Source organism: Streptopelia decaocto (assembly GCF_964273445.1).
Source record: "Streptopelia decaocto genome assembly, chromosome: 2".
Lineage (NCBI taxonomy): Eukaryota > Metazoa > Chordata > Aves > Columbiformes > Columbidae > Streptopelia > Streptopelia decaocto.
In genome coordinates this window covers 106,850,000-106,864,536 of record NC_138655.1, presented here as the reverse complement: position 1 = coordinate 106,864,536, position 14,537 = coordinate 106,850,000, and the positions used below count along the sequence as shown (strand labels likewise).

The 14,537-nt window shown below is 41.6% G+C and overlaps 1 protein-coding gene across 6 annotated transcripts in view; it reads left to right on the top strand.

The window, feature by feature from the left end:
* The window catches only part of BLVRA (biliverdin reductase A), a 33,708-nt gene extending 21,450 nt beyond the window's left edge, over positions 1-12,258 (top strand). For 5 of the 6 annotated variants that reach the window (XM_082045949.1, XM_082045950.1, XM_082045948.1 and 2 more), the window contains 4 exons: positions 184-281; positions 1,649-1,756; positions 2,485-2,656; positions 8,342-12,258. In XM_082045949.1, the coding sequence (XP_081902075.1) occupies positions 184-281; positions 1,649-1,756; positions 2,485-2,656; positions 8,342-8,615 (652 nt within the window). In that variant the 3' untranslated portion in view covers positions 8,616-12,258. Of the gene's footprint in view, positions 1-183; positions 282-1,648; positions 1,757-2,484; positions 2,680-8,341 lie in introns of all 6 variants that reach the window. The other variant, XM_082045952.1, reaches the window with a different exon arrangement.
* Positions 12,259-14,537: the final 2,279 nt, after the last annotated feature.

Here is a 14,537-nt window from a genome sequence, read left to right as displayed (position 1 = left end):
GTTTAAATGTGTGATGCAGCCACCACACCATCCTTGTTAGGAAACTTTCCATTTATTCCTGTTGCTCCATGTTCTGCACTTCCCCATATGAGGCTGACTATGGGAATGAGAAGCAGCTTGCACAGTGGAGGGAGATGATTATGATGATCTGCTTTTTAAAGACTGATCTTGTATCCCTTTCAGAATGTTTTTAGAAGCTGGGAAACATGTCCTCGTTGAGTACCCCATGGCTTTGTCTGCTAAGGCAGCCCATGAGCTTTGGGAGATGGCTGAACAGAAAGGTAATGGCATTTGTTCTCAAGGGTGCAAACAGTATTACCTCTTTGGTGGCAACAAAGGCATCAAACTCAAAGGCAGGTCTCCAGTCTGCTATTAATCATGACATACAAGGGAGTATGCCTGTCTCAGAGATGTGTCAATCTAGGATTTAAGGCACGTGCCAATGGGGAAATAAACACACAAATGTCAAGTCTGAGAGTAAGGTGTGTTTGCCCTTGCAAAAGCCCTGGTCTCTGCTTGTGGCACTAAGAATGCAGATAGAGAAGGAAACTTCTGTCACAGTGATAATATGGCACTTAATGAGTGTAGCCATTGGAATTGTGCACTTCACTGTCCTCTCTCTCCCTGAAAATAAAACTGGAAACAGTTTTCCTAGCTTCTAGTGTTTGTGATTTGCTTATGTGTGCCAGCAAAGCATCCCTGTCTGAAAGACATCTCTCTAAGCAAAATCTCTTTATTTCTGGAAAGTGTGTGGTCCCATCTCTGCAGTGCCAAAGGTCAGAAGCTGGCAATTCAGTTGAGGCCAGTGGGTATGTATGGAGCTGCAAGGAACAGAATAGTGCTGGGCAGGAGCAGAGTGCAAACTCTTTGGACAAGCTGCACTGTTTATACCACTGCTTCTTAAAAAAATTCCTTTCTGAGTTTTGTACTAAAGCACCAGAGGTATAGGTTTTCTGCTTTGCTGTTTCCGTGTACCAACACCACTTAGTGCCTTGTTCCTCGCCAAATGGCTTCCCATTGAGCAAAATTTATGCCTCTTCTCTTGAAGCAGCAGGCATTACTGTCAGCAGCCTAAATTAACTCTCCTGGAAACCTTCCAGAAAAACACATATTGAATGAGGGCCACATTCAATGTGTATTGGATAGCCTCTATTCCAAACTAGCCCAATTAATTCCAATGGAGGGAGGTACTCCTTAACATATTGTTACAATCTGGGTCTGAGTATTATGCTATGTTTTCCCCTTGTTTTTCTTTCTTACTACCCTGGGAGGAAAAATGCAGAACAAGGAAATGTGAGGGGAAAGAGACCAAGAATTAATCTGTCTTTTACTTTGAAGACTCATGTTTCAGCCTTAGTCAGGTATTGGGTTTCATTACAGAGTTTCTAGTTTTCATAGTGGCTACTGTTTATGTAGTCTCTATATTTGTTATCTCCTGGAAATCCTTAACCCAGATTGATGCCTGGTTTGGTTTTCTTCCTGACATCATTTTGCCAGCCATGCATGAAAACATTTCTAAGTCAGTTCTCACTGGTGGCTGGTGAAGCTTCTATTGCTTAGATATGCAGAAAGCTCTTATTAAATATTTCCTGATTTTTGGTGGTGTTTGTTGTTTTGTTGTTTGTTTGTTTGTTTGTTTTAATGGCAGATAAAATACTCCATGTGGAGCACATTGAGCTTCTGACCGAAGAGTACAAGCAGCTGAAAAAAGAAGTGACTGGGAAAGACCTTGTGAAGGGAACATTGCATTTCACAGGTCAGTAGCTGTGGCAAAATCAAAGTCCATCTGGATTCGTCTGCCTGCTCCACAGGGATGCCAGTCTTTCCAGGCTTCATTCAGTCCTTTTAGATGAGAGTCTGTCTTTAAACTGACTAGAAACTTGGATGTCAGCTTTGGATGTTCCCATGAAATTACAGAGCTATCTGGAAAGCACCTTTGCCTTAACAGTTGTCTTCTACGGGCTGTTGCTTTGTTAATCTCTTTCTTCTGGTGAAGAACAGAAGCCCATGCCTTGTTGTATGGAGGAGAGAGCATGTCTTCATCCCTTCTATACGTTGGTGATAGTGACCAGTTTCTCATTCATATTGGTCTCAGAGAGGAGGACGAGCTCTGAGGAAGTCTCCCAGTTTCTACTGGGGACCTTTAGGCTTCTATACTGGTGTTTGGCCCCGGAAGAGCTGGGAGAGATTTTTAAGCCATTTTCTTCTTCTCCATTCTTTTGTTGAATCCGCATACACCCTCCTGTTCTCAACATGTCCTGAGGGGTTTGTTCTATATGTACTTCGTGCAGCCTTCTGTGTCATAGCTCACCATTTCAAGGCTGACCATGTTTGTTGACTTTTCCTACTCAGCTCATCCATCCACTCATGGCTTTCCTACACCCTGGTGTCTCAGCCTGCAACACTGCAGTTTCTTCAGCCTTTCCTATGCAGAGGGATATTCTCTTTCCCATTTCTCAAGACTTTCTGTTGCTGTTGCACCAGGTAGTGTCCTCGATGAAAACAAAGCAGGATTCCCAGCTTTCAGTGGAATTGCCCGACTGACTTGGCTGATTGACCTCTTTGGAGACCTCACTGTCACCTCTGCCACCAGAGTAATGCAGAAGGATAAGAATTATTCCAGAATGACTGTTCACTTTGAGACAACAAACAAGAAGTGAGTAATGGCCATGGCATCAGGTGAGCCAGGTTTCTCAGGTATTGTCTGCAGGAGTCCTGCATCGTCTCTTCCTCTTGTGGAAAAAGAACAGGTGGATGTTGGCATGAAAATGAACAGGAGAAAAAGACCTGAAAATGCTTACTATAGTAATCATGGTAAAAAGAGCTATCACCAAAAAATGTCTGCTGATGAGCACAAGGTGGTTTAAAAGCTCTTTTCTGACGTCTGAATGTAGGAAAGTGCCTATAACGTATTTTACTATGCCCAAGACTGAAAGACCTTTCTCTTGCACTCTGAAAAATTGTTCAGAAGCAGGATCTTTTTAGTTTATCATCAGATATTCTAGTTGTACATTGAAACGTAACCTTTCTTTAAAGGTTGAAAATATATGACTGTTTGAAAAGGTAATGCACTAGTTATAACACTTAGCTTATAGCAGTATAAAGCTTGTACTAATATGTAGTACTGACTGGAGATAAGACAAAATTACGCATTTCAAGCAGAGTCATAATAAACTACTGAAAGGCCAACCTGCAAAGTTTGCTCTTGACTAATGCCTAATCTGCAGTCCTGAAGTTTCCACAATTTTAAGACTGGCTGTAAGACAACAGCCAGTTTCCCATTTCTTCTCTTTTTGCTTTTGTTGCATGAGTGTGTCAGGCTGAGCGAGAATCTGGCAGCCAGGATTACTTGTCATTTTTTCCAATCATTGCACTATGACTTTCTTGCAGAAAGCTCATTTGATGATGCATTTTATAATACTGAGTTTGATCCCCCTTTTATTGTATGATAACAATAGCCTACGTATATATTTTTAATGGTCTTGCTATAAAATAGTATATTTTTAAATATTATGTGACCATGAAGCATGTCACCAGTGTTTCATACTGTGGATTGCGTACTCAACTTGATCCAAGGTCTGGTTTGATCATTCTGGTTTGATCATTCTGGGCCATCCACATGAAGGTCATATCCTTTCAGATAGTTTGAAGTTACTTACGATGGCAGTTTATTGCATGCCATAGATGCAGCTTGAGAATTGTCTGACACGAAAAGGTACGGAGAAGTTACCCAAGCTCTATATGTTCCTTAGGAGATAGGCATGGTCATAGAACAATTTGTTCCTTTCCCTTCAGTCCTATTTTCCTGTTTTTCCATATAGTGGACTCTGCCTTTGAGACAGATGATCCCACTCATAGGCATATGGCAAGAGGCAGATGAGAAGACTAGGGAGAGCTGGAGAAAATAAGACCCCATGGGAAAATATTCTGGCCTGTCTTCACTTGAAATAAATTACTCTTTTTTTTTGTTGCACTTATACTACTAGAACACTTAAAAACCAGCCAGCCAAACAAACCCCACCAAGCATGAATGCTTACTCCTTTAAGAATTTTAGATAAGCCTTTAGTTAAAAAAAGTAATAACCCAAAGGACTAGCTATTTGAGGAATGAATAATCAGGGCTCATTTGAACTGTTAGTTTCACCATGGGTCTAGTTAGGTGTTCTATCAACCAGTCCTACAAAGCCCACTGCAGTTTACTGTGGGATGAACATCTCGCTTTAGCAGTTTTCCTCTCTCTTTAAATGAAACATCGTTTCCAGTTCCTTTTAAAATGCAGTTGTGAGAGAACAGAACTTGGTATACAAGCTCTGTTTACCCTCTTAGCAGGTTGCCAGTAACATGAGTAGCTGTAAAGATCTGTATAGAGTGAGATTCTGAACTAATTCCAGCAGGTGGAACTAGCGAGTGGCTTAAACATTTCTCTGGCTGTCCTGTCTCTTAAGTAGTCCTTAGCTGCCATGTATGATATTTGCTAGATACAGAAGCATTTCTGGATTTATGGGTTTGTTGTTTTTTTTTTTTTCCTACTCTACACCGTTAACAGATACCCACTTTTCTTAGCCCACTGCAATTTGTATGGGTCAGTCAGTGTTTTGTCACCATGAGCTTTTTTAATGACCTTGAGGACATTCAGCTTTATGTCTCTGGGATAATTTACGCTGGCTGGAAAGTTACATAGCGTTCCTGTATGCTCTTCAGTGGCCAAGCCATATTTCCTGCTGACCTTCCCCTATTGACGTCAGTGGAGTTACAGCAGTAGAGCATTTGGCCCACTCTCCATCAAGTGAAGTTATGGCCCAGCCAGTCATGGTGGTGGCGTTACAGCTCTGATTTGCCCAACCTTTATTTTGCTGAAGGATGGGAAAGGTCTGCATCTTTCCTGAGAGCAGTCCCTTTTCTGAAAGACATTACACTAACCTTGAGAAAGCAGGTTAATTCAGCCTGTTTTCTGCCTCGGAAAATCCAGCAGGTGCAGAGAGCAGCAGCGTGCATTCTGCTTGTTAAGCAGGGATTTGTGCAAAGGCTACAGTCTGTCTCTGCTGCACAGTCGGCGCTGGCTGCTCATCTGTCTCCGGGTGGATTTTGGAGGAGTGTGATAACTTCTGGTGCCCAGTTATCTGAGAGATGACCTCTGCCTCTGTTGTGTTTCCAAGACAGTTGAGCTGACAGGCTCTCCATAATAAAATATTGAGCAATCCAGGAAAACCCAAACCTCTACTGACAGCACGGCTGGTTTGGGACTACAGTTCTTGTCCCAGGATTACAGGACTTGGATTCAGGAAATGTCAAAAATGAATTTTTATTGTGAGCTGGAGAGATAATGATTTGGGCAACATCTCTTTTGACATTTACTAGGCTTGGGGTCTAATTGTCTAATTCACATCCAAGGTAAGGTAGTCCTTTTTGATTGCATAGTAAATAAACAATATTGGCATTTTCAAAGTATGAAAGAGAAGATGTTTAAAAGAAATTGAAGACATTTTCTGGACACGTATTCTGGCAATAAATGTTTGAAATTATGTTTGTATTGAGATCTAAGTGCATAAAGTCTAATAAAAAGCCTTCAAATTGAACATCCAGTTTAAAAAGCATGTAATATATGCTTTCTGCAGAAGTTGTTTTATAAAATATTAAGCCGAGTGGACCCAGAATTCTTTAAAGTGTGAAACCAGCTTAATTCTTCAGCAGGTACAAAGTATGTTCACTTCATATTGCTTTATTTAACTGCAAGCTCCAACTAGGGCCACTCATTAATTGAAGAAACAACGAATCTGAAAAGCAGAATGTCTTTTCCAATCTCTGAATAAAATGTAGCTAGGAGAGCTCTACCAATCTAAAATCTGGAAAGATAAAATGACCTTAAAGTCAGAGTGGTTTCTTCACTGCAGATAGTGCTTGTTTTGTAAAAAGTCAGTATAAAAGTGGTTTGTTAGTATTTGACTAAACTTTCTTTTTCTTCTTTAACTGTCCAACACATTTAGTGTGGCTTTATTCAGCTACCAAAAATACTGCATATCTTGCTTCTAAGTAATACTATGAACTAAATAACTAACTACATCCATAGGCAGATAATACTTCAATGTAAATCATTAATGTAAATGGGTAAGCTATTGCTTAAAAAACAGAAGTTCTTCATAGTTTTCTGCCATAAAATACAAACCTGTTTCTTAAGCTACAGAATTGCATAAATTATGTGCAGACTTGCAGCATACGTATCTTTATAGCAAAAAAAAAAATCGACTAATTTTAATGTAGAAGTTGTTGTTAATTAAAAATTAACATGTTTTGGTTACCAGTCAAGTAGAACCAACCTCTCTTTGGGAAAGTAACTAAAAATCTAATCACAGAAGAAGATAAATGTATTAGTAAAATCAACATTTTCCTGCTCGCTGATGTGAATGAGTCATTTTATTCACTTTAATTAAATTCTGCCTGCTCTGCATGATTGTGCTTCTGGTTCAGTGGCTTGCCCAAACTAGAGGATAAGACAACATAGGCTTGAGCCTGGTCATTGGTGTGCATCTGGTCCAGATCAGCCTGGGAGGTGACACTGCATTGACACTGCCTGTTTTGGATCATATCGTGGACTCTCCTCCACATGGTGGAGGTCTTTGCCTATGCCTGCCCGGTGGTTTCTTCATACCTGCCTACCTGAGATAAAGCAGCTTGGAATAGCAGTGACCTGAACCCTCTGTGGCTGTTTGCTTTCATAAGAACATTTCAAAATGACATAAAACCAGCTCTGTTGAGTCAGAGCAAAACCCAGCTTGCTCAGCAACCTGCCTCTGACTGAGGTCAACAGCCAGCACCTCGGGGAAGGAGGATGAGAACACAGAATGCACTGTGAAATGGCCTTCAAGCACCCTTCTGGCCTGCAGCAACACATAGCCTTGGGACTTCCTGAAGTCCATTTGTTAGTCCTCTGAGGATTTTTTGGATGCGTTTTGCAGTCTGTGATTTGGGTATTTTTTTTCTTTTTTTTTTTCCCTCCAGTTGTTTTATTCTGTTCAGTCAGGTTCACCTGGCCATGCTTAATTTGTAGGTGGTATGTGTGGTTGTACAGGTGAGCAAAGAATAATTGATACAATGATATGAATACAGAAATTGGATCCTAAAGCGTAAAAGATGAGAGGTGCAGAATCATTGAGCTAAGTGCTCTGCAGAATGTGTTCAGGGTAGAGTGACAGGGACTTTCAAGTTCTAATGATATTGAAGATTTAATGGGCAGTACTTGGAGGCAGAATTTGTTCTTCCATGATATTTATGCCCTCATAATTTGTGAATGGCAGAATAAAGTGGGCCATAAAGGACTGTGGAAGGGCCATCAATAACCGAGTGAGAAAAATAATGTGCATCCTCTAAACACAGGCAGTAGTGAGTGCTGATGAATGATCTGCAGAGAGGTAATGGTCTGGTTTAGGAAATTGACAAAAGAGCAGGAAGGGAGAATCGTGACTGTGGCTGGTGTTGAGGACCGTTCCTCAAAGCCTCTGCAAACATTTGCCGTGTTGGGCTAGGGACTCTGTCCCATGGCTCCCCTTTACTCAGCCAAAGTGGGAAGTTGGGGAGGAAAGTGCGTGGACCTGTGAGCAATGCCAGTTAATAGCCAACAGCACCAATGCTCAGCTTGAAGACCTTGGCTATCAGGTTGGCATAAGATGGGACTTTGCTTTGATTAGGAAAGACCTGCCTGAGAGTCTGTGTAGCTGAACCAGGCAAAATTGACATCTTCTGGTGTAATCTCTAGGGTCAACTTGGTGCTCCCACTGAAAAGAGAGAAAGGCCTTTGAAAAGTTCAAGGAGCACTGACGCTAGTGTCTGCATGGGTGAACTTGCTGTCTCTCCAACTCCTCCTAATGGGGTGGTGTTCAGCTTGCACAGTAGGGCCTGGGTCATCATTATGTACCTGGAGGAATAACTAGACGTTGATGGCCTTGTGAGAGTCATGCGCAAAATATTTGGATGCTTAACTGCTCTTTTCATCCAAGTCCACAAACAACCAGATTAAGCTTCCCACTTCCCTGTGAGATGGCTAGACATTGCTGGCTTCACTTTGTACATAGGGAAGACAAAGCTAGAGAGAACTTAGATGACGTACTGAAAGTCATGGCATGAAGTAGTGGCAGAGCTAAGATCACTACCTGTTGCTCAAGTCTGTAACCACAAGACATGTTGGTGGGAACATGTTACTTGAATATGCAATGACTGAAATTTAAAAATGGTGCATTTATTAGGACATTTTCTGTAAGAGCTGAGGAAAGGAAAAAAAGCACAAACCAGGACTGTTGATTCAATTTCTTCATAAATACTCTTCTTTTTCTCTGTTTCTCCTCACTAGACCTCTGACTTGGATTGAAGAAAGGGGACCAGGGATGAGACGTGAAAAGAAAATCAACTTCTGTTTCACAAGTGGTTGCCTGGAGGACTTCCCTCAAGCCCCAAGGTCTGCCGTGGGCCTTTTCATGCAGGATCAGAACCTCTTTGCCAAAAAACTGCTGGGCCAAGTATCCAAGGAAGAGCTGGCTGCTGAGAAATGGCGAATTTTGCGGTGTCTTGACCTTGCTGAGGTGATTCAACAGCACTGTGAACAGCCAGAGGAAATCTGTTCCTGAGACTGCTCTTAGGGAAGGAGGAATGTGGCAGACGGGAAAGCTGTAGGGCTAGAGCACACTGTTGCCATCAGGCAGTTGCTATTTCTGTTTCATTGCCTTCTTTTTGACTAGTTGTGATTCCTAGCTCTCTGGGTGGGCTGGAGAGCCTGGGCTACACCCTGTGCCTTCTTGTTTGCACCAGTACAAAACAGCATTACCCTGCTCTGATGCGTTGCCTTCCTTTCAGACAGATAGGAACCTAGCAGCAACAAGCTTTCCTGGGATTCAGTTAGAAATGTCCCTAAAAGCAGATCCTGGAAGACTGCAAATACTAGATATGGTTTTCCCTTCTGAGGTTTTTTTCGACCTCTAGATGTCTGAAAATGACATCTGTCTATTCAGTAATGTTCATGTAGTATTATCTAGAAAGAAGTACTAGCTAGAATGAAGTTCCAAGTGAGATTTCCACCTCATTACTTGATCAGCAGAACTTGTGCCACCACAGTCATGACCTTTTCTTCCAGATGCCCGGAATTGTTCTGTGTGTTTGCTCTAATTAGTTGTGCCTGTTTGATGTGGGGTTTTTGTTTGTTTGTTTTGTGTTTGGTTTTGTTTTGTTTTTTGCATTGGAAATCATCGGCCTTCAAATAGAATCTATATTGGTATCAAACCAGAAGAAATATCTTGTCTCTTGATAGATGCCGCTTTGAGTCTACTCAGTTTCTCTGGTGCCCTGTGCCAACACAGAAATAGTTTTCCAGCAGAGATTAGAACAGTACATTAAACTAAGGCATCTCCTGCCTGCTTACTACAGAATCTAAATATTTTCCTTTTTATGTACTGGAAGCAGTGTATTATTGTCCTTCATTCATATTCTGTATCTAATTCAGCATGTGAACAGCTCACTGCTAAAAATAATATACATCCTACCTCTAGGAAAAAAACTACCTAACTCCTGGAAACAGTGAAATTCATTAGAAAACATGATAAAATAAGAACAGAAGTGTAGAAAATGGAGCAATTTGCAAATATAGCCATGTGGTTATGGGATATGTCACTTGTGGGAATGGGTCTTTAGCATTTTACAGTAGTCCCAGGGTCATGTATGAAGACAGTACCACTTCCCCGAAGAAGCATTTTAGTTTTAGGAGAAGCCTAACAGTGCACATAACTACTAACAATTCCTCTGTTTGCCTTTTACTTTCTAATTACAGCATCTGTCGGTGCTATATTAATATAGCAACAAACTTCAGCCTGTGGAGTTGTTTTTTGAAACACAGAATCATAATTCTGTTTCCATGTTATCACCTGGGCAATTTTTTAATAAGGGAGTATATTTGTTGTGAATGTATACATAATTATAGCCAGGCAATACTGATGGAAAAAGTTCTTCTTCTGGGTAAATCGTGTCCATTCAGAAGTTGGATACAGTTCAATTAGCTGGAAACAGGGAAGTAGAGACTGTATTTTTTCCCAAATTGGTCAGATTTGAGGGGTAACTGGAGCTTGATATGTGAATTAATTCTGTGTGTGAAATTTGTTTAAATCTACTCTGTCTGTTAAAATTGGTGAAAACTCTCCTATTGACTTCAGTGGATTGAAATTCATGTGGGTTGCCAACCGATTTGTGCAGGCAGATCATGCACGTGTCCACCCAAATGGACAGCTTACTGAGCATTCATAGGGACTTCTTTACTGATGTGATGGACTTGGGTAGATCTGATGATGTGTGAGAGGGGAAAAAGTGGGTTTGTGGCAAAATGGGGAAGTCCATCTGGGTTGGGAGTGTGATTAGAATTTAGTGTTTATATCTATCTTTTATGTATGACAGCACATGAGAGGTGAAATATGATGTGAACACCACTTGTTTACACACTAATTCAAAACAGGTAGCTGGGGAGAGAGGACAAAGGGAAGGGAGATTCACACTCCACATCTATAGGCATCAAAATTAGCCACCATGTCTCCCCAGGCGTGCTCTGCAGTTGCTGGGGAGAGCAGTATTCCTCTAAGAAATGGAGAATAAATTCACGGGAACTCTGTAGATCAGCAGCATAACACTGTGCAGTGAATCACCCTCTGGAGAAGCTTGTTTCTATAGAGAGCGCCTGGGGAAATTAGCTGGTTAATTTGAGCTAGGAAAGGCAGATGCCTAGAGCTGGATATCCTGTGCTCTCCTCCACCCCCCTCCCATTCCTCCTAGCTAACCTGCTTGCTTACTGCTGTCTGCCCTGCTCCTGGGAGCTTGCAGCGTTCAAATGGCTTTTCCTTCAGCCCTGTGAATTTGCTCAGGTACCACGATGGTTCGTATATGAGAGCTACTGGATGTCAGACTTCAAACGTACGTACTGTTTAAACAGATGTTGAACTCACCAATAAAAATATTGCAGTTATTAATCATTTATTTTAGTTCTTGTTGTCCTTCATAAGAAATTTCCATTGGCTGTGCTGCGTCTCTGTCCCAACAGGTTCTTCCCCCCTCCCTGTTGCCCCTCGAGCCTTGTGAAATTTTGCCAGCGACTACAGGCTCTAATCCTGTGCTAAAGCCCTCAACTGTCTCTCTCTCCTGTTTCATAGTTTTGAATACAAATGTGGTGGGGTTTGTGACCTTGTCTCAATTCGTGAGCCCTCCCACAAAATTCGCGTCCTTCCAGTCCTGTCTGACTGCTGCCCAGGAGTACTGGCAAGTCTTAATCTTGGCTGTACACTTCCAGCTTCCCGTTCAACAACTGATGTATTTGTTAAATGTTAAATGAGATGTTAAGATGTTAAATATTAGCAGAAAGTCAAGAAAGAAGTCCTCAACAGAGGACTAATAACAATGTCAGCAATAATATCTCTTTGTGAATAATTGGTCACTCAGGATTTCTAAAACAGTCCAGAAACAAATAGAGTGTGGATAGCTCTGTGTAGTAGGAGGCAGTGGGTAAACTATTAGCCCTCTTTTTCTCTTATGTAATTCAAATATCATCTGTAATTCAAATATAGCTTTAATTCAAACAACCTTTTCCCATTATTTGGGAAGCGGCACACTGGCAGCATTTGTTTTTTGTATTTGATATATTTGATTTATAGCTGGTGTCCTAGGCTGGGTAGGCAGCAGTATCCTTGTTCTACATGGCTCTTAAGGAGCTGTTTATACATGTGTGTATATATATATATATCTCTCTCTGTTGCCTACACCAGTGGCTCCTCTGCCTTTTTGAAAACATAAAATTCCCTTGCAAAATTACATCTCTCCTTTGTTCTGGTCCTTATTATTAGCAATATTTGTATATAACTTGGCTTTGCTAAATCTCAGTAAGGTTTTAAGTCAATTGGGACACCTTTTCTCAGTTTTCTCCAATGTGAGATTTTGTTTTATGAATTCCACTGCCAGTGGATTTATTATCAAGTTCAACAGTAAGACTTTTCTTTCTAGTACTGATGCAAAATACGCTTTTATTGTAGAAAAAGCCTGGGTGTTGACATTTTCCTACCATTGACTGTACCTGCATTTTAATATAGCATTTTTGCATATGAGGACTGTTTCAATTCCTAGTCTCATTCACATGGTGTTGGTGTTTATGTTTAGACTTTTACTGTGCTGAAGTCTATTTGTGTCCTGATTTTGAATGCTATGGAAATTTCTTTAAGACCTGTTAAAATGGGAACTTAAAAATGCTTTCTCTCTCTGTCTTATTTTGCCCTATGGTAAAAACCAAACAGACCTAAACCACCAATGTCACTGTTTCTACCCTGTTCATCCTGACCTTGTCTGCCAGTCTAGCTGCAATGAACTCAGGCAGAATGGGCTTAAATGTAGTTTTATCTTGCCTCTCATTGGGCATGCTTTTTACTTCGCACAGTGCAATCCACCTCAGCCACAAACCTGCTGTGTTCATACACTTGCTCCTCTTGTAACACCGTGTCCTGCTGTTGTACCTACACCTCTGTGTGCTCATGAGACTATTGCTCATATCGGCTTTATTACAGATACCTGTTTTATTACACGACTGTTCAGGTCATGACTGCACACCCCAGAGCACTCCCATGTGCTGTTGTTTCTTAAGGTTTTCTATGTTAAATTTTCAGCTATTAGAGCTTTCTCTATTTCTGCTTTTGAGCTTGATTTTGTTAGGAGCTCATCTTTCAGCCTGTCATCTCAGCCTGTCAAGGCACAGTCATCTTATTGTCAGCTGTAGCCAGGTTACACACTCATTAATCATTTTGGAATGTCCTTGATTTCACTCATCAGAGATGCTCTTTGGATGGAGGTGTTTTTCACTGGAAAATAATGAGGTTTCATGTAGCTCAAGTGGTGCAACTAGGTGTGTGGGGTTTTTTTCTATTCTGCTTAATTGAACTTGTCACTGGAGATGGGGGGCTCTTCAGGTATCTGTACCTTTTTCCCTGGTGCATAGCATTATGTGAACTACATCTACCAACAACCTCGTGATGATTAGCTCTGTTAATTGCAATCTGTTTCTCTGCAGTCCTTTCAGTTTGAAAAACCATGGCAGCCAGCACGTTATTCCAACGCTTCACATGAAAAGATCTTTTAAGTGTCTTCTAGCATCATGGATTTTGGAGGGAAGGGCAGGGTAAAGCGAAAAGTGTTCCTTATTTTTTTGTTTGCAAATTCACTCACAGGTACTGTGCTCTCAGGAATTCAGCCCTCTACATGTCAGAGCTTAGCCATGGTGTTTTAGGGTACAACTTCTTTAGTCAGGACCACCAAGTGCCCGTGGCTTGTCCCTGCCCAGCTGCCTACATGCAACTTTGGCCCCTCCCACCGTACCTGTTGGTGTACTTCCAGATGTGCTGTGCTGCTGCTGTTGCTGTGGCCCCTTTTCCAATGCCGCAGGGTGCATCCCTGAGATGTTTAGTTGTGAGATCGCTGCAGGGCTGGGAAGGGCTGTGAAGGGAGGAACAGGCAGCAGCAATTCTCCACCCAAAATCTGGGCAGCAGCCAGAGGCATGGAGTCTAGTATAGAAAGAAGTGGGAGGAGGCTGAGCTGTCACTCTCAGTTAGCACTTCACTAGCACTCCCACACCAAGAAAGAAATTAAAAAAAAAAGAAAAAATCCAGTAAGAGACATTGATTTTTTTGTGGAAAGTAAGTCAGAAAACACAGATAATCTTTCTTCCTGGTGTTTGTATATGAAAGGTCCAGAGCTGCTCCAATTTGCTGTTGAAAGGAGTTGCAAGAACCCAAACCCCACCAAGTGCCTCTCTCTGTAGGTGATGCCTGGATTTCTCAAGTGTAAAATGCCCATGGGTAAAAAGTCCCACCATAATTTGGCTGCTCTGCATTTATAGATTTTCTCCATGCAGAGACACCTTTTCCTGTACTGAGAAAGGGCCAGTGGAAGAAGGGCTTTTAAAACAAGAGAAAACAAAGGAAAAAGAAGGCTCATGACCTCAAGTTTCTTTGCCAGGCAAGCCTGCTTTCCTTGACTGGTTACTCATCTTCTCTCAGGAGCTGTTATTGTGTCAAGTTTTATGTTTGTTGTCGGGTATTGAGAGACTTTTTTTTGCATTTGAAGTGGGCAAAGGCTTACACATGCGTTGTACCATGGATCCTTCTGTACTAAACATCTATCTACTACACGGTAAGCTGACATTGTAGGGAGCTGGGCTCAGGGACCCCGTCTCACAACCCAGGCTCTAGATGTCATCATCATAGAATCATTATAGAACAGTTTGGTTTGAAAGGGACCTTTCAAGGCCATCTAGTCCAACCTGCCTGCAATAAGCAGGGACATCTTCAACTAGATCAGGTTGCTCAGAGCCCCGTCCAGCCTGGCCTGGAATGTCTCCAAGGTCAGGGCATTTACCACCTCCCTGGGCAACCTGTTCCTGTATTTTACTACCCTCATTGTAAAAAATTTCTTCCTTATGCCTAGGCTGAATCTCCCCTCTTTTACCCTGATTACCCTGATTCCCTTACCAAATGTCACA